The 20,250-nt window shown below is 41.5% G+C and overlaps 1 protein-coding gene across 1 annotated transcript in view; it reads left to right on the top strand.

Moving 5' to 3' along the window:
- The window catches only part of LOC308406321 (ubiquitin-conjugating enzyme E2 E2), a 38,953-nt gene extending 20,814 nt beyond the window's left edge, over positions 1-18,139 (top strand). The window contains exons 4-6 of the mRNA XM_080897261.1: positions 12,065-12,197; positions 14,929-15,076; positions 17,553-18,139. Of these exons, the coding sequence (XP_080753387.1) occupies positions 12,065-12,197; positions 14,929-15,076; positions 17,553-17,650 (379 nt within the window). The 3' untranslated portion in view covers positions 17,651-18,139. The remainder of the gene's footprint in view (positions 1-12,064; positions 12,198-14,928; positions 15,077-17,552) is intronic.
- The last annotated feature ends 2,111 nt before the right edge of the window (positions 18,140-20,250 follow it).

Raw genomic sequence — 20,250 nt, 5'->3', positions numbered from 1 at the left:
ATCTGCTTAGAAATTCAGAAGCATGTCTCATGACCAACAGTCTTTCATCAACTTAACCTGATCCCTGTTGGCTCTAGGTGACAATAACCATGAGATGGGTCAGCGATGTTGCAAAGATTAGTCCTGCTCTCATGCTTTAAGATAAAGGTTATCTTTTGCCATTGGCACCTATCTGTAGATTGCTCCGTCTATGAGGTGTGGTAGTGTGGGTGATTAAATGTGTGAAGGACTCTCTGGTTGCGCAGGCCGAGCCGTACCATGGGAAAGAAAGGTCATTTAATATATATGGAAATGTTACGGCTGGCTGTGATTATGTGGCGCAGCTTGGATAGTTTTTAGGAACTGAGAGTGAAAGGTAAAAATGACGAGGCAGGCCTGTTGTACAGTGTACTCTTTATACGCCACAAAGAAACTGAAACCTCAAGACGGTTTGCAGAGGAAAAGGAAACTGTCCATTTTTATTTTCTCCCAGCTTTCAGTTCACTTGAGGATTTTCGTTGAGGCAAAATACTGAAGGCCGGTGTGAGGGGTCATTAAGTTGAACATCCTCACAGGCAACGCTGTCATGAATTCGTTGCAGGTTTCATACATGCAGAAGTCGTAAGCTCTTCTACAGATCACCCAGCTGAGGCGAATGTGAGAACACTGAGTTTTCTTACAAGGTCCATGGAAACCTCATTGAGTGTTGAAGCAGACTATTTCCTGCTGTGCTACATCTGAAAACAGACAACTGTGGAAAATATCCTGACCTGAGAAAATGACCAGAGGTTTGTGTGTGTGTGTGTGTGTGAAAACGGCTTTGGTATTGTGCTCATTGTTGAGGTCAGTGTGAGATTTGATTACTCGCTCCTTCTCACAGACACTGCCAGCATAAAAACATGACTGAATCGTGTCAACTACACAGCCTTCTGCTGCTAATATTAGCCATGCTCAACAAATCATCCTGTATGCCTTTTACAGGAGATTTATGTGAAGGTTAAATAAATTTCTTATTTCAACAAACAAATATCTAAAAATGGAGCAAAGAGAAGCAAAAATGATGGCGTGAAGAGGGTTGTTTATTAAGGGGTTAGGGCCAGGGTAGGCTGTGTTTTTGATCATGAGGTCCATGTCAGAGGACATGGGCCTTGGCCAGATGGTGAATTCACAGAAAAGATGCCTCAGAATAACTGTGGGGTAGTGGTATCCGTCATATGTCACCAAAAGAGGTGAAAGGCCCTGAGTAATTAGGACAAAGACAGAAACCTTTTTGGTATATGAATCTCACTGAATAAGGGCTCTGTTTTACTCATTTTGTCTGGAGCTGAACTAAGCAGTAAGTGAGTTTAGGTTTCCTGTAAAGGAAAGAGGTGTGTTTGTTTTGTAACCAAAGCAAAACAAGAGAGCTGTGTCCCAAAAGTGGAAGCGGCCTATATAACACCTCATTTTCAATTCACGTCACTGGAAGACAGAAATTTGATGTAAAATAAAATGTTTTTAATAACACAACACTCATGTATGTATATTTAACCACATCCATTAGATTTTGGTGCTGTTTTTTCTGTTCTGTTTTAATCAACTACTAAATTAGTCACCAGGAAAGTCCCTCATTCATCCCTAAAATAAATGTCCGGAGAAAGAATGAACCAAAAAGCAGAAGCGGGATGAATCTGTGTTGAAACGTCATATTGGGGCTCTGCTGTGTAGGAAGCAGCACAGCTGTCAAAGTGGGTTCCTCCGTGATCATAATCTCTGAGGACAAGGCAGTGGCAAGTTTCTCACAGACACCCGCACACTAATGCATCCCAGACCCCTCAAACAAATGACCCAAATACTACATCGAGGCGTTTGGCTGACAGTGCACTGCAGATGTAGCGTGTTATTGACCACAGATTATTGTTATTTCAGCCTGTAACAAAGCCTTTAAATAGCACTGTTAAGGTGGTGAACGTCATGTAAGTGTGCAGAGCTGCTTCTGTCTGCCTGAAGAGAGGATTGTTTTCCCACAGAGGCAGAGAAAGACAGAAGGGACGGAGAATATTTATGACTGTCACTCCCCATTTCAGGGTTGGTTGTAAGATTATTGCGGGTTAGCTTTTTTTCAGTTTCACAATTTCACTTGATTATTTTTTTTTTTTTTTTTTTTTTTTGCCAAGGCACCAGCCAAGCATGATCACACAGAATCCAAAATCTTAAGTAAATATGTAAAATATTATGTTTTTTCAAAAAAGATTTTAATTACATTTACTTTAAAACAAAAGCCTCACAGCAAGAAGCTCCTGGGTTTGAACCACCATCTGTCCGGGGCCTTTCGTTGTGGAGTTCACATGCTCTCCCTGTGCATGTGTGGGCTCTCTCTGGGCGCTCTGGCTTCCTCCCACAGTCCAAAGACATGCAGTTAGTGGAGTTATGTTAACTGGTAATTCTAAATTGCCCGCATGTGTGATTGTGAATGCCAATGGTTGTCTGTCTCTTTGTTAGTCCTGCGACATGCTGCAAACCTGTCCACGGTATACCCCACCTCTCACCCAGTGGCAGCTGGGATAGGCTCCAGCCCCCACCCCTCTCCATTAGGATAAGAGGAACATGCATGGATGAATGCAAGGAGGGGAAAAAAAACACCCGACTACAACGATTGCACTGAAATTTGTTTGTGATCAAATTATTATGGAGTCCCAGGTTTTTAGACTGGTAACACATAATTCAATCAAACAGATCTTATTTTTTTTAATATATATTTTTTGAAACAAAAGAATTCTTTGAGCTATCAAAATGTTTTTTCTTTTCTTTAATTCTTTTATACATAGAAAGCAAGGATGCATGGAGACCATAAAACACATCTACAAGCATGTGTGCGTATTGAAAAGACTGAGCCCAGGCAGCTTCTGTTTTTCCCAGCAGCAGTGAAGATGACACTGCGGTAAATTATGGTGAAGCTGGAGCCTCTCTGATATGCACACAGCGAGAAGCAAAGCGGAAGCTTCGTGATTGGATGGAGTGAAAGAAAATGGAGTTGCTTTGGAGGCGACAGTGACAGCTCTTGCTGCTGTAATCGCTATCACAATAGAATTTGAAGAAAAAGTGATCGTTTTGAACAAACCCGCATGCACTGTGGGTTAGTTTTCACAGTGACAAAGCTATAGAAGAAGTCTGAATAAAGGCTGCCTGGTTGTACATAAACTGCTAGCTTACTTTATTTAAATTTTTTCCTGTAAATTTTGCTCAAAGCTGGCAGCAGCGAGACCCTCTTTGTTGCGGGGTTTGACTAAAGGCTAGATTAATTGCAGAGCTTATTATTATGCAAACACATTTTTTGACTATTAATTTAAAATGGACTATTAAAATTACTACATAGTCATATTGTGGTGTTGCTGCCACAGTCTGATGTAGTGGGCAGAGGGCGAGCCTTCCTCAGTGTGTCGCACCCTCTCTGTGGTCATTAGGAGTTAGGTATAGGGCTGCCACAAACGATTATTTTGATAGTCGACTAGTCACCGATTATTTATGCGATTAGTCGACTAATCAGATCATCATCCACTGGACGTAAAACTACAGCTTATTGCACCAGCAGCATCTGCTCTTATATAACTATCATTAGCTTACAGCTTTAAGCTTTTAAGGTGCTAACTAAAAATAAAGACAAGATGATAGTTTATTCAATTTTAATGAAATTTGCAGATTGTTTCGGTAAAGTTTAATAAACTCCTTGCTATCTAAAATATAACAGGACACCGGAGTATATTCTCCAGCATCTCACACTTCTGATAATCAGCTGTCTGCTTGACGTTTATTCAGCTGTGTAAAAACTATAACTTTAATCTCAGCCAAACCGATTTACTCAGGAACAAAAAAACAAACAAACAAACAAACAAACAACAACATTTTTAATTTATCTAAGTGACTCATATATATTTAACCTGAGTCGCGAAAGACGGCGGTGGGTTTGAAAACAATTTGCCGGGAGTCCGGTGTTCTCACGGCGCTAGTGACCTAGCCCCCGGCTAGCTATCGAGCTAGTGGGTAACAGACGTCTCCGAAAACGTCGGAGCGCTTTTGAAAATATGTGGTGTCCTGATAAACTGAGCCGATATTTGAGGTTTACACAGCTACATTCTCGCCTGAAAATATGTTAAACGTTTATTTTGTGACCCAGAAAGAATAATAAGAGTAATATTAAAACTAACTAGCTACCGCCATTGTTGGAAACTAAGCTGGGCCGCGCTATGAATTCTGGGACACAGCTGCTTCTTCTTCTTCGTGGTTTAACGGCAGCTGGCATCCTTGTACATGCTGTGCTGCCATCTTCTGTTTCAGTCCGTTATTACACTCTTAAATCCTGCTATTATTCCTGCGTCTTTTGCGATCTTACAAAGCTTCAAACGACACGTCGACTATTAAATCAGTCGTCGACGATTTTGATAGTCGACGTAATCGTGACTAGTCGACAAATCGTGGCAGCCCTAGTTAGGTATTGTTTATACTTCCTAATAATTCTCTGATGAACAAATCCAGGTGACTTAGTGGTATTTTGATCCTTAGTGGTGTTGCTGCTGTTGTTATGGATAGGGTTGCCAACCGTCCCTTAAAAAACGGAATCGTCCCGTATTTAGAAACAAAAGCACACGTCCCGTGTTGAGCTAATAAGGGACGCACTTTGTCCCGTAATACAGTGAGAATCAAAAGTAGTCTATAAATGTTAATGGAATTAACGCTTTGTTTGAAAGCATAACTCCCAGCCCCTCTCCTGCTTTGTGACCAATGAGCTGACAGCACACTTATGACAATTCAGATTACCGCTCATCTCATTGGTCGAGGAAAGGTCGCTTGCGGAGAAAATACCGGAAGACAACAGATGACCACAACAAGAAGCATGGCCAACAGGGAAACAAACGCCGACACTGCGGTCTCGGACGACAGTACACCTAAAGCTGGGCAGACACTGTGTGATTTTTTTTTTTCAGTCGCGTTATTCAGCTCCTGCTCAAACTGCACGATTGACTCGCAGGGGTTAGAAGTTGGTAGGTCACGATGCAGGTCTCACACTATACCACCCGATGCTCTGATGCGACCCGAGTGCTCACACTGTGCCTCCATAACATGAAGGTTATAACAGAAAATCTGTCGCTCTGTCTTTCACTCACACAGACACACAAACCACCACCATCAACTTTGCTAAATTGCTAATGAAAAACATTGATCAGGCAGCTGTGATTGAGCAGCATGTAAATCCAACTATTTTCACGGTTGTTGTGGTCGTGATAATTTTGTGATGCCACATCGAAAAGGCTCGGATGAGCTTTCCGAAGTTCTACAAGTTGTGCCTCCATCGCTTGTGTCCAGATCACACGCTGCACAGCCGTGCTGCTCCGTCTTTTTCACCGACGTTTACGTGTTTGCGCGTGAGCAGTGTGAGCGGCTCACGAGCGATTGATGATCGGGAGCTGCTCGAGGTGTTAATCGCTTCTCGTTACCCCACGTATACTACACGATGCACGATGAAGGCCAAAATTGGGCCGATCACCAAATCGGTCGCACGACTCAAAAATCGTCTCAAAATGGGCCAGAAATCGCACAGTGTAAGCCCAGCATTAGAGCAGCAATGTTTGTTCGCTCAGAGAAAGGAAAAAAAGGCTGCAAAAGCACAGGGAGGAATGGGAAAAGGGAAACACCTGGCTGGAAAAGGTCACCATAACACCTATAAAGCGCACTGCACTGTGTGCCGGCGCACTTTTTCCATAGGCATGCTTCTAATGGTGGGCACATGAAGAACATGAGGGGCGTGAAAGCTCAGGGAACCCTTAACCAATTTCTTGTCCACCAGGCCACGGCAGAAGCAGATATGGTATGTAAACACTGGTTTGTTTTTTAAACCCTCTGGTTAAGGTTAATATGGGCATGTGCAGTGAATATCAGCGCTATGTGGCCAGAAGTGTGATAATATAATTTATTTTGTGTAATAAACAACTGCAAGGATAGATGATTACAACAAATAGATGACTAATACATAAAAGTAATACATAGATGAATAATGATGATGAGTTATGATGCGTAATCATGGGAACAAGTGGGTTTACAAACAGGAGCAGCTGATTAGCATTAGAAAAGCTGAAATAATACCTCAACTGAAGCCAATTGTACTAAATGCACTAAATGTGCACAGTTACAAGAATATTTTTCGTTCTATTGCTTTCTATTAATTTATATAATTTTAAGTTAAGCAGGACAGAGTTCTTTTAAAGAAAGATTTACTTTTATTCTCAAAAGTTAAGCATGACAGGCTTCTGTTTAAGAAAGAGACCTGTTTTACTGTGTTAATGTTGTCATTTTGAGCTAAAAATAAATTGCTAAATGATCATTTGTTTCCCATATGGTCATATCACAAAGAATATGCATCTGCTTAAATCAAATTCAAGTCAAATGGTTAAAAAATAATTTCACACACACAAAAAAGAGCTACCACACTGGGAAGGGTGAAGACAACTAGGTTGCCCGGCCCTGGCCACGAGGTGTCCCTTATTTATTTTTCAGGGAGTTGGCAACCCTAGTTATGGAGCACTTTTTAAAATATATATAATGTCTCTAAGTCATCGTTGGGGTTTTAACTGACAGTTGCTACATCCGAAGCCAGTGTTGAACTCTAATAAAATAAAAATGGTAAATGGCCTGCATTTGTATAGTGCTTTACTTAGTCCCTAAGGACCCCAAAGTGCTTTACGCTACATTCAGTCAAAATAGAAATATCTTGGTCACTTGAGGTTTTAAAGGTGTATTTGCTGTGTTGTAACTCAAATATTGCCTTGGTTATCTGCTAACTACTCTATAATGTGTGGAACACAGAAAGTCAGGCATTTTAACTGATCACCACAACAGCCTGGTGAAGGAAATCTCTTACAAACACTTAAAATCGTGCATCTGCAGATGAACTGAACCAACTCGAACTTTATGACGGCTGCAGCGCTCAAATCTCCCAAAACTAATAGCCTCTGAGAGAGAGACTGTCAGATCCTGAATGAGCTGGCCTTCAACCAGCTGCAACAAAGCACCATGGGAGCGCCGGAGCCGGTGGGGGGAGGAGGTCTCCAAGCAACAGCCAGTGGTGGCATGCACATTCAGCTATTGACTTAGCCTTTATCCACAGCCCTTGTGCGGTTGTCAGCTCCCCTACAGCAATCTCGCTGCTGAGCGCGCACCTCTGCCGTGCCCTATCATCACTATCTTTCCTTCATGTCTGAGTTATTATCGCCACTACAATCTCATCACCCTCAAAAGAAGTGAGCATCTCCTTCTATTGGGGATGCCAGAGAATGAAATAGTCACCTCTTTTATTCACCGCGGTGACACAGAAGCTTTTGAATAGATGTGATAAAAGTGTTACCTTGATATGTGAGTGTGTCTGTGTGTATGTAGCACAGAAATGTAAGCTAAAGAGTCACAGAAGGAAGATATCCTCAAGCAAGAAAAATAAGCTGTCTTTGTGGTTCTTTCCCAGCAGGAAATGCAGAGTAATGTTGAGCCAGTGAGTGGCTCAGCTCACTCGTCCACATTTGAAAAGAACTAAATCATTTATTTATCAGTCAGATTTACACTAAAAGGCCTGCGTTTGAAAGCCATACCCACTCACAGATAAAGGTGGGTGTATGCTTGGAATAAGCTAGATGTTATAAAGCATCATTTGACAACATCTGAAGGTTGTTTTGAACAGTTGTTCAGACTAAAGGATGAGGTAAAAACCTGCTGTTAACAGCGAATGAGGCACAAAATGAGTTCACATAAAGGCAGGCGCTGACATAACGACTGCGGTGCCAGTTATGACAACATGTCCGGACCAATTTGGACCGAGTCTTTTCCAGGGTGGCTCAGCTTGTGTTCACATTCAGCGGACAAACTAAGTGGTGTGTGATGTATAAAGATTGCAGTTGTTTTTGTTGCTCCAACATCAGCAGCCACGCAAAGAATTTTTCATTTTTTAACTAAATTTTATCATTCTTTTTTGTTTTTAAGTTAATCAAATCATTTGATTACAGATCAAATACATTTTCAAATCCACTTGTGAATAACCCTTTCAAATAGTTTTCCGTGTTTTCAAAAAAGATCCAACCTCCAGTCCATCATAGTATGTTAGCCTTCCACGTAGTCTCAGGCTACGTGGAGTATTTCAGACATCCTTCTCCCAGCAGAACTTCTGAGTTCCCCCCTCTAGATGAGCGTGCATCCTAACTTGATGGCCAGACCAGCAGTAGCAGTTCAGCTGTTCTCCCTATCTCTACCCTACACTGGAAACTCATTTCAGCTGCTTGTTTTCGCAAACTTGCTCTTTTAGATCTCATGACCACGGGAGGGTTGGAATAGGGATGGTAAAGCCTTTTGGCTCAGCTCTCTCTTCACAACAACAGTCTGGTGCAACGCCTACATTACTGCAGGACTTCCCAGGATACTTGAACTCCCTCGCTTGGGGCAGCCTTTCTTCCCCCAACCCAGAGAACCATAGCCTTCTGCTCCTCAGGCCTGAAACCCGTCCAATTCAGCTACTCGCCGGTGGATTTCACTCATGACTCAATTGAATTAGATTCTCACAGTCTGGACACTCTGCTCAGTCAGCTGTGATTCTCCCTGTTCTGTACAGGCTGCACTGCTGTTTTTTTTCACTTATCTGCTCTGGCTCAACATGCTATCCCCGACCACAACTCCTCCCTCTTTATATTTATCTGTTAAAAAAATCAAGCTAGCATTTGGTCATCATATAACATGCATATCAAAATGACAGCATTTAAGTAGCAGGAACTGGAAATGCTCAGGAGGAAATGATGGTACCAAACCAGCCAATCACAGCTGTTCTTTCCTACATTGATTTTGAGAGGTGCTCATCAGGTTTCAGTGTAGGATTTTAACTTTTTCCTTCAAAATGCCAGTGGATTCAATTGACCCGCTTGTTCTAGTGTTGCCCATGTTTGACATTTCTTACTCTTATGATTGACATGTTACACTAAACAGATCTGCTGTCCTGAAAGCTCTAGTCCACTAGTTCTCTGCTCTGATTTAACTTCTCTTTAGAAGGGATAGTTGGATGAGAGGAGCAGTTCATAATGTGTGTTTTTACTCACTGTATATTGTTATGACAGGCCCAAACTGCTGGCTATCAGATGTCAACATCTGTCTCTGTGTGCCTGTAAATCCTTCTTCTTTGTGCTCACTGCCTACAGTGGCTTTAGCTGTTGTGCTCAGTCCGAACGTTTGTTTGGAGGCGAAACGAAGCCTGAAATTTTGGGGTTATTTGGTGTCTTTTCAGCATATTTAGACAGCACTGTTTGTGCCTGCCAAAACAAACTAAACCAGTGTTGTAACACTCCACGGTTTAAATGGACCCTCTTACCACCCGTGTGCTGTTTAACACCACCTGTGTCCTTTATGCGACAATCACTCATCCAGCAGTCACCGTGCACTGTTTTAGATATCACACTTTAAAGTTTACAGATACAAATGACTAAAACCACGATTCTTTTCAAAGTCAGATTGTTTTATTATTATATCAAGTGTATTCTGCTGTAATTCCCCAGAGAATAAGTAGTCATAATGAGCTAATTAAAGAAGGCTTAAGAGACGGGCAGTGTAAAAGTAGATTAGTGGAAATTTGTGTGTGTTGACACTGGAAGGAAGAAGGAAATGTCTCAAGTCTGATTTCTATTTACGGAGAGTGATCTATTGTCAGGGGCATGCTTGGAGCCAGATGCTGCTTTTAACAGTTTAACGTTGGAGGCTGTTGCAGAGTCTCTTCCAGGAAATATCTCTCAAGCTCTTGGTTTAAATAAAAGTGCTCTCACAGCCCTGTGTGCCTGCGCTTCATATGCACACATTTGTTAGCACATCTGCCAGACGCTAAGGTTTGGCATTAAACACCATCCCTGGTAATTACATGAAATAGGAGGGATTGTTCATTGTCCCGGGCTTTGTGATCTGGACATTGTCCTGGTCTCTAAATGGCTCTGTGCCAGATCAGGGTCTTATTGTAGACAATGGTGGTTGGGGGGAAGGAAGCCCTTAATATGGAAATGGTATTAATTACGGCGCCTATACAACAGATGTGACCTTCAATCTCTGCGCGACATAAATACTCCTCTAATGAAGACAAAAACAGCATGAATATTTAATCATTTTGCACCAGTTGGGCTTTTTAAATATCTCATGTAAAAGTCTTTAAGGTCATATTTGTCTTTTTTTTTTTTTTTTTTTTTTTGTCATTTTTCAACAAAAAATAGAACAAATAAATCCCACAATCATGGCCGTCAGTGGTAAAATGAAATGCGTATGGTGTCGGGACTAAAAGTGAAGGGCACACATTCAACAACGGAAAAGAAAACGTGACAGAAAAAGTGCTGGAATGTGTAAAAAATCTGGACACAAAGTACACCAGATTGTAGTGGAATTAAATGCTTTATATATTAGAATATACACCTAAATATAAGATTTACAGATGCAGAATCAAACACAAATATTTTTGTTCTGTGTACCTCAGTGAGGCAGTTTTCACTTGCTCAAAGTTTAAATCGAATGAATGGTAGAAAACGAACTCTGCTAATATTCATTTATTTATGAGAATATGTTTTATGACCCATGAGCTTTACTCGAGTGGGTGGCCCCACTATCAAGAAAATCTCCACACTCTCATTTTCAAAATTCAGTCTGCTAACCAGTCAGCCCCGGCCCTTCTCTCTCTTCATGTTTCCCTACGGGTGGGCTCATTTCCAGCTCCACCGTCTTGGGCTACTTGTGGTGACGGCACTACTTGTTCTGTTATGGAGATTTGCTGTGAGCTGGTGGTCCGCTCTAACCAGAGCTTACAGCAGGTGGAGAGCTGGCTGAAGTGACCACAAGGCTACAGAGCAGAACGAGGACTACCATCACAAACTGCTGTTCAAGATGTGGAGTACAAGTCTGTCCACAGGAAGAGAAACAAAATGAAGAGAGGCGATAACCTGCTCTTTTTTTTTTTTTTTTTTTTTTTTTATTGTCAGAGTGTATATATTATGATTTATTAATGTATTTAAGTGTGGGTGCACCTCCTTTCATGCTCACACACACGCGCTCCCTGCCCAAGCTTCATGTTTTATTGATGATTATAGCGGTGGTTTAGTTTTCCTTTTAGGAGAACTAAACAATCATATTCTGGGCCCGTGTGCGTAACACTCATATCCAGAGATCTGCTCCATTAGTTCTTCCTAAAAAACAAAAAAAAACAAAATAAAACTAAACAATAAAACTAAACCTGCAGAAAAAAATCATTGCATTTCATTTCAGTCGGATACGATATCCAGTGTTTTTCCCAGCTTTCCCCAGATGTGTGTAGTTGTGTAGTCTGAGAGAATATCAATTCTTCCATTTCACACGTTTCCTGAAGTATTTTTATCCATTCAGGGAGAGCTGCAGAGTCTTTATGCAACTGTTTCTTAGTTATTGCTTTATCTGTCTTATTTTTAGAGCCCAGTTGGCACATTTTCCAAAAAAGTGTCACCAAAATGAATCTGTGAGCTGATTATTGAGCTTATCTCTGTTACCACATCAACCAGTGAGAAGAAACCACAGGACAAAACCAAAGAGCACTCTCTCTAACACTGGCCATTACTGTTTTGTTTTTTTGTTTGTTTTGTTTTGTTTTTTGGAGCATTAAAGCCTTTTTGCAGATGAATTATTTCCATGTACACGTGCGTTGCTGGTCTTCTTCTGTTAGCTTTTTGTGTGTCTTTCATTTATTGAGGTCTCATGCTCATGCAGTATCATTAGTGTGTGTCAGTTTTTCAGAAATGCTTCACTTCCTCGACCCCCCAGTGGCAAGAAATCCAATCTTCTGATCAAAATTTTGAAATATGGTGTAAATCCTTCAAAAATAGCCTTGAACTAAAAAACCCTCAACCCTCCATGGCTTCAGCATTCCCCAAATCTCCATCATTAACTTGTCAGAAGCAGGCATTTCACCGCCTCAGCTGCCGCCCCAAATCTCTATCAGCCCGCTGGCAGTATGAACACCAGGATGTCGATTTCAATGCTCCGTGCTGATTAACATATTAACCAATCTTTTGTTTCAATTTTCCAGCGCCGGCCCCAAAGGAGACAACATCTACGAGTGGAGGTCGACCATCCTGGGGCCACCGGGCTCAGTGTACGAGGGAGGGGTCTTCTTCCTGGACATCGCCTTCACACCAGACTACCCTTTCAAACCCCCCAAGGTCAGCAGTCAGAAGACGCAATTGTTTAGTCGTTTGGATTTTTTAGCAGCGGGCCAAATATTAACTACACACTGCACAGACTCTGGACGGACTGTGGGGGTGTGGAGGATATATCTGGCTCATTTCTTAATCTGGAAACCAATGATTAGCCTGCAGCAGTGCACAAAGCATGACCACATATTTCCTTTCATAATAAAAGCGCATTCGTGTGATATTTTCACAGCAGTAAGGTAAAGACCAACATCTGAACCTGCAATTCCCAAATGTAGACACCCACGTCCCATTTTCAAATCTGAAAAGTAAGTTTCCTTTGTTTTGTTTTCGCTGGTTGATTCTCCAGTAAGAGCTTAACTTCTGCTCTATTTGACTTCCTTTGGTGTTCAACATCAAACATGTTGTTTGAGGAATAAGTGCTGCAGTTGAGTTGAATATTTGACCCGTCCTGTTTTCACTGTATAAAGGACTCCCATTCTTGTAATATGTGGCGTTGTCTGCAGAATACTTTTAGTGATGTCAAGTTGACGGCATTTACTGAACATGCAGACTGTTGGGGACGATCTCCTTTAGTCTGTAGTGCTCCCGATTATACTTTCACTTGGCCTTCATTCCCCCCCACCCCCACACACACTCTCCATGTTAGTTACGTGCACCCCTCCCCGTGCTCCCTCACCCTCTTCTCTCCCTCTTCCTCGCTCTTTGTGCCATGTAACCACCAACTCTGTGTTTGACAGCAGACTCAAACAAACCCAGCTTTCTGTAGTCAGAGGGAGCTCGAGTGTTTCCGCCCCCTTCAATACCGCCAACCCCTCCAACACACTGTGATCTACAGCCAGCCAGCCCCCCCCCCCACACACACACACACACACACACACACACGTCTTCGTCCTTTAGCCACCGTACACTCCTCACTGCAGAAACACTTTCACATCTGAGGCTTTACAAGGAAATAAAAAAAGTCAACCTAACAAGTTCACCAGGTGGATGTGTTTGTGTTTCTGAGCCAGGAAAGAGGAGCGCTGTGTCCGCAGAGGCGGTGGGGGTGAGAGGGGTTGGTTATTTATAACGTCCTGCCTTGTGTGTGATTTTCAGCGCTGGCCCCAAAGGAGGGGATAGGTTGGGGGGGGGGGGGGGGGCAGCGCTCATTAGATGTTTCCTCTGGAGGGTCAGGGTCAGGAGGGCCAGATGTTCATGATTGGAGAAGCAGAGGTGTCAAGTGTCCGGACCATACAGATGTCAAGCTCGAATCTGAGCGAGACGGCAGACATAAACAGCTCTGTGTTTGGAGGCTGTTAGCTGAGAGGGCGTGTTATGCAGTCTGTGGTTGCAGGAGCCTGTTTGCTGAGACAGGTAAGCTGATCAACTCTCAATGTGCTCGGTTGTTTTTACACCATGCTGCCCTCTGTTGGCCAGCCAGTTTCAGCAAAAATATAAAAATGTGAAAAATTCCAGAGGATAAAACCAAAAATAATCATGTTCACAATAATAAAAAACAGCTGTTTTAGATTAACTGTGTATTTATGGCTCAGTATTGATCCAGAAACTGTGACAAATGGTGCAGAATGGCCCTCAGTGAGGCGATCAGGCAGACCCATTATACTAGGCCTGATGCTGATACATCGGTGTTAATGTGAGTAACGGAGAAAAGCTTTTAAGCTGCCCTCCTCTGTCTCACCTGTTATTATCACTGAAAGTATCAGACTACATGGTAACATATTCTTTTTTTAAGATCTTTTATTTTATCCCACTTACAGCTAACATGCTGGTTTTACAGGCTTAATCATTTGTTGCCCTTTTTACTCGTCTTCTGCTGGGTGGTGGCTTTCAGTGTTGGTTGAGTGTTAGTGTTTATGGAATTAAAACGGACTTCCACTTATCTGGATCCAGGTGCCGGGGGGTGGGAGGTTAACAGTGTAGGCAGAGATGTCTTGATGCATGCTCAATCATCCAGGTAAGTAAATCTCCAAAAGTTGATTCTACTCATCTGGACGTAGCGTTTTGTGGGAGAAACGTTTCGTCACTCAGCCAAGTGACTTCTTCAGTCTCAGCTGACTGCAGGTTTCCCCAACCTTATAAACAGTACATTTGCATAATGACTGAAACCAGCCCAGTGAAGGAACAATGGGCTGGGAGGTCAGTGCCTTAATCTTAATTGTGTAGGCAGAGATGCCTTCCCAATGCCACTGCTTTTAGTTTCTCTGGAGAAGAGACAGAGGTGTTCCCAGGGAAGCCAAGGTCCTGGTTCTGCCCCAGGGTCTCCTCCCAGTTGGTGTTGCACAAAGCATCTCACCAAGCTGGCATCCAGGAAGCATCCTGATCAGAAGCTGGAAGCATTTTAATTGGATCCTTTTGGAGGAGTAGCGGCTCTACTCAGAGTCCCTCTTGCATGACCGAGCTCCTCGTCCTGTCTCTAAGGGGAGCTCTTTCATAGGTAGCTCATTTCCACCCCTTGTACCCGGAGTCTTATTCTTTTCTCCCCAGAGCTCACAGTGATATTTGAGGGTGGTTACATAGAGCAGCCAGTAAATCAACAGCTCTTCCTTGACAATCAGCTCTGGATTCACCTGGTATGATGTCCACAAGGCAAAGGGAAAAAGGGATCTCATGTTTTGTTTAATGCAGAGATCACCAAATAAAAACATAAACAACACTGATGGGAAAATCTCAAATATTTCTCTTATTTTCTTTTTTAAAGCCCTTCTTCTCTAAAGTGCATTTGTCTTTGTGTCTGCAGGTAACTTTCCGTACCAGGATCTATCACTGCAACATCAACAGTCAGGGGGTGATCTGCCTGGACATCCTGAAGGACAACTGGAGCCCCGCCCTCACCATCTCCAAGGTGTTGCTGTCCATCTGCTCCCTGCTCACAGACTGTAACCCAGGTATCTGTTTAATGCTGTTTGTTATGGCCAGAGACTTTTTAATGTAGGTAACTGTTCTGTCTTCATTTCCTTCTTTCTGTCCTTTGAATGCAGTGTTTGTTTTTACTTAACTCTGATGTGAAATGTGGTCTTATGTTTCCAGAATGCTAACTATTCCTGTGTATTAAGGAAACCACAGCCAATTCAAGCCCTCATTGTTTCCCCAAGGCCGTCAGATGCTGACAGATATTTGGCACAATTAGAAGCTTAAAGTTGTAAATACCAAAACCACATTTCGCACCAGGAAAGAACAACTGACCCACAGTCTTATAAGAAAAAACACAATGTCATGTTAAAAAGCAAACCAAAAAAAACACTGGGCTGTTATTAGCTTTGTGGCTTCAGAGCAAGATGTTATGTTTGCACAGTGTCTGCAACCATTAAGCAGCTACACTTGAAGAGGTGAGACAGGAAGTAGCAGAAACTCAGGACTTTATGTAGAAAAATGTAAGGTTATCAAATGTTAACGTTATTTACACTAATTTTAAGCTTAATGCTTTGAAATTGAGTCATTGTTGGGTGTATAGTGTATGATGAGACCCTATTAAAGAGTCTTCCTCATAGCTATACTGCAAAAAAGTTATTCGGGTGAGGTTTGGCCAGCTGCTGGTCCAGTGACTTTTTTTTTCCAGCAGCAGCTTGAGTTCACAGGCTAAAGTGAATGTGAACAACAGAGATTTTAGTTTGCTGTTAATACACTCAGAAAAATAATTATTGGCCCTCTTCAGCAGTAGTTTTTAATAAAATCAAATTGATTTTTTTTTTTTAAGCTTTTTATTATTCATTAAGGAAAATATGCTTGGTATAAACTCAATCTATATGAGTCTAGTAAATTTTATTTGACCCAATTCCATTAACTTTAACATTTTACTTGTGTAACAAAATTACAAGGAAAGTCTAAATGTAATTAAAGTACCGAAAGTCAGAGGTTTAGACATCAATATTTTTTCAAGTGTATCCTGTTTTCAAATACAGGAAGTGTTTACGGTTACCAAAATAAGAGACTGTTCTTACTCCTAGTTTATACTTGCCTTTGTTGCCCTGGTGAATGGCAGCACTAGCCAAAGTGCAGGTGCACGCCTTGCTTTGTACGGGCAGCTTGGTCTTTACTGCAGTTTCACTGCTCTCGTACAGAAGCTCAGAGAGTCTCCGCTTCAGCATCTTCAAAAGACGAATCACTCTGGGAAAAACAACTTTAAAATCTGTGTGACTGCTTTCTTGACCGTACCAGTGTTGGGCTGTGTTCTGTTCTTTTTGTTCTTTATGGTGACACCTACAGAGCACCAGGATAAATGGTTTATAGGGCTGTGGTGATGTTACACACAGTAGCAGAGCGTAACAACGATGGCAATGATTCTAAGCACAGCAGGAAGACGTTTGCGGCTAAAAATAGACATGTGCAAAGTGTAAAACAGGAAACCTGTTCATGAACTTGTTCATGAATCAGAGTTATTAAGGTCCAGCCCAGGCAGCCTTAAGTCTTCTCAACAAACAGATTTATAACAGCAGCAGTGAAGCAATCAAAACTTTGCAGGCAAAAAGCCACTGAAGATCTTATCAGTCCACCTTATCAAGAAGCTTAAAAGCTAAAGGAAAAACATCTTTTCAGCTGCTCTCATCCACAGCGGGTTTCTTTTACAAAGCATCTAACTTAAGGTTCTGAGGTCTAAACCATCATCAGTGAGGACCCTGACTGTGAGCTATCAGATAATGTTGCTTTTGTTCTCTGAAGCCAAAGACACACGTCAAAACCCATTTACATTTTTAACCAACAAGTACTTTTTGCTTTTCTCCGAAACATAGGATTAGGATTAAGAACTCGCAGGATTAAAAAGAAAGAAAGTCTGTCGGTGTGTGCAGATAAACAGCTTGTTTAGTTTGCCAAATTTAAAGATTGAGGCAGTTTCCTTGTAAACGTTGCTGCCATCTGACAGCAGCCCTCCAGCATGCAGGGATGTGTCTAAACCGGAGAGCAGAGTGTACTCATCTCAAGAGCTGGAATAAATATTGCTGTTTTTGGTTTTCTTGGCCAGTTAAGGGAAAACGGTTACTTTGGAAACCATTTCTTTAGGACAGTTCGTTTATTTCTTTATTCATTAGGACTCCCAATGGCCGTAACACAAAGCACAGCTAGTCAGCATTAAATACATCCAACAACTTTAACCGTGCACTAAAATTAATGAAAGCAGGCAAAGTTCAGTGATGAAGAAAGATTAATCAGTTACATCAAAATAAAGATCCACAGGTTTTCCTTCAGTGACTGCTTGAATGAGCCTCTGTTTGATATTGTTTGGCAACCAGAGCGCTCAACCATAATGATCTACATTCTTCTGTTATGCTGCATTTCCATTGCTTATTTTATTTGACGTGTTGTTTGTTTTACATCTGGACTTTTGAGTCTGTAATAAAGATTTATTGATCTCTCTCTCTGTTTCAGCCGACCCTCTGGTGGGAAGCATCGCCACACAGTACTTGACCAACAGAACAGAGCATGACAGAATAGCCAAACAATGGACGAAGAGATACGCCACATAGACTCCCTGCCGTGACCCGCCCCCTCCTTCACCTCCCTCACCCCTCACTGAACCTCTCTCTACCTCTCTCACCCCTTAGTCTGTCAAAGCACACTCACTAAGTGCAGCGGTAAATCTGCCCTCCTGTCACCCTTCCTCTTCCATCTTCCTCCTCTTTCTCCTCTTCTTCTTCTTCTTCCCTCTTTTATCTACCTTTTCTGTGTAAAAACAAAAAACAAACAAAAGAAAACAAAAAAAAGTCCTTTGTTCCTTGTTGACTTGAAAGCTTCTTTTTTATACAAAGAGTAGATTGGGATTTTTATTTTCCAATATCTGAATGTTGGAAGTATTGTATTGGAGAAAAAAAAAAACACAGAATATTATAATTATCATAAGCATTGTCCTTCAGCTATACATTATGTATTCTCATTTTCTTAGTGGCACCTGGAACAAACATGCAGAGTATGCTTTTACTTTGTTTTTCTCGTTTTTATTTTTTTGGTTGTCACCAGTATGATATCTGCATGGAACAGGAAAGTGGCTACTTCATGCTTTTTAACTTTCTCTGATTTTGTTTGTACTGTATGTATTTTTTCAAAGGCTTTTGAGGCAGACCGCAAAAGTATAGGTCTGCCTGTGAAAGAGGCAGGACTTGTATATTTACTGGCTACCCGCCACCTCTGCAATTGCAGAGTGGTTTGTTGTGCACTTGTATTACTGAAGCACCCAATAAAACACACTGTGGTTGGCTTGTGAGAAAACGCTCTGCTCTCTGTGTGTAACTGCAATCTCTTCACCCTTAAATATTTACACTTGTTCATTCAGTCGCGCACCCTCCTGACTGCTGATGTTGCATGTTTCACATACGCGAACACGCCTGATTATGAAACATTACAGTCATAAACATTACAGCACTTCTTGGCACACACTGGGTGAGGGGTAGATTTTATTACCCACATGAATGTGATGTGAAGTTTTTAAGTTAGCTAGTCTTACACCTCAGAAACTCAAAATGGGCCTTCAGTTTGTGGACAGAAAGACAAACCTTTTGAAGATATTGCAGAGACTGTATACAAAAGATGGATGTAGTCCCCGATTGGTTTTCATTTTATGTCATTGAAGCCATTAGAATTTTGTCTCCTGCTGTGCTGACTTTGTTTTCTTTTTTTTTTTGTTTTGTTTGTTTTTTTTTTTTGGGGGGGGGGGGGGGGGTGCTTGTAGGCTAATAAAATCTGAGCTCTTGACCCATCAAAACTGAAAAAGACAAAGATCTTAGAATGTCTTTGTCTCATAACAGGTTGTGTTACTTATCAAATATTTCCATTAGACTAGTTCAATAACTCTGAATATATTGCTGTTATCCAGATGGATGAGTATAAAAACATAAACAAATAAATTACCCCCTCACTCCCTCGGATGTGTGATCAAGGGGAAAGTTAACTATAGAGACCCAAGCCCTTTTAGTCCAGACTGTAAAAATATTTATTTCTGCTGTTTTGGAACCAGCCTCAAGTGGCCACTAATGGAACTGCAGTTTTTCTGGCACACTGGCTTCTTCTTTTTCCTTTTTCTTTTTTTAGCTCCAGAGGACGTGACTTAATTAATTAATTTAGTCAACTGAACTAAAAACAACTTTAGAATTTATTTTAAAAAATAAAGTTTGCTTTTATTGAGTTACCTGTGCTTTTAGCCTGTTTACGACGACCAAAACTATTACACCATCATTTAACCATAGGAATTCACATGGACATATTCATATGGAGACCAAAGGTTGAATAACCATAATAAACATGAGCTCATCTTTAACTTGATTTATTATGAGGTTTGTCACTTGTTCAGCAAAAGAAAATAAAGTGCATGAAGGTGGAGAGACGAACCAGAAATGTTCAAAATGTCATTATGTTTCCTTCCTTTCATGCCAGGAAAAAAAGAACATAAAATATAACAAAATATTCCTGGAAAATGGTGCGAGTTGAAAATGTCTTTTTTTTTTTTTCCGGATATATTTTTTTTAAGAATAGAGGTGGCCATGTAGGGGGGGGGGGGGTCACTAAAAACAGAACAGTACAGGGAGGGGGAGGGGTGGCGACAGGAAATCGTGAGGGGAAGTTGTATATGCAGAAATAAATGACTTAATGTTTCAGCTCATTGTAGGATGTCTCCTCTCTCTTGTGCTCACATTTATTTAACATATTACCAACATAGGACCGTCTTGCCAGGGAGCCGCTGGGGGGACCAGCAAATGGTGGCGTGTACTGTCATTTCAAAGGAAGATTACTGTTTTAAAACACAAACGCATCACGGTGGCTCTTTGGCGTAACCACCTTAGTAGAAAAGTTATAAAGCTGCAATGACCCATTCAGAAAAAAAAGCTCTCCTGATGCGAAATACAGCCAAAAGTTGCCCTTTGTAATTTCTGCACTCTGAAAAGGCCTCCAGTGGGCCCGATTGGACCTTTCAGTGTGCCATTATGGCCTGGGGACCTTATATTTGATACCCCTGGTTTATACCGTTCTAATAAAAAGGTTAATGTACTTTTTTTCTCTCTCCATTAAACGGTCAGTACATCCCTTCTGCTTATTGGTAGAATTGATGATGTTTTCCAAGAAAATAAATATCCAG

This window comes from Rhamphochromis sp. 'chilingali' (assembly GCF_963969265.1).
Source record: "Rhamphochromis sp. 'chilingali' genome assembly, chromosome: 11".
NCBI lineage: Eukaryota > Metazoa > Chordata > Actinopteri > Cichliformes > Cichlidae > Rhamphochromis > Rhamphochromis sp. 'chilingali'.
This window is presented reverse-complemented; position numbering and strand designations above follow the sequence as displayed.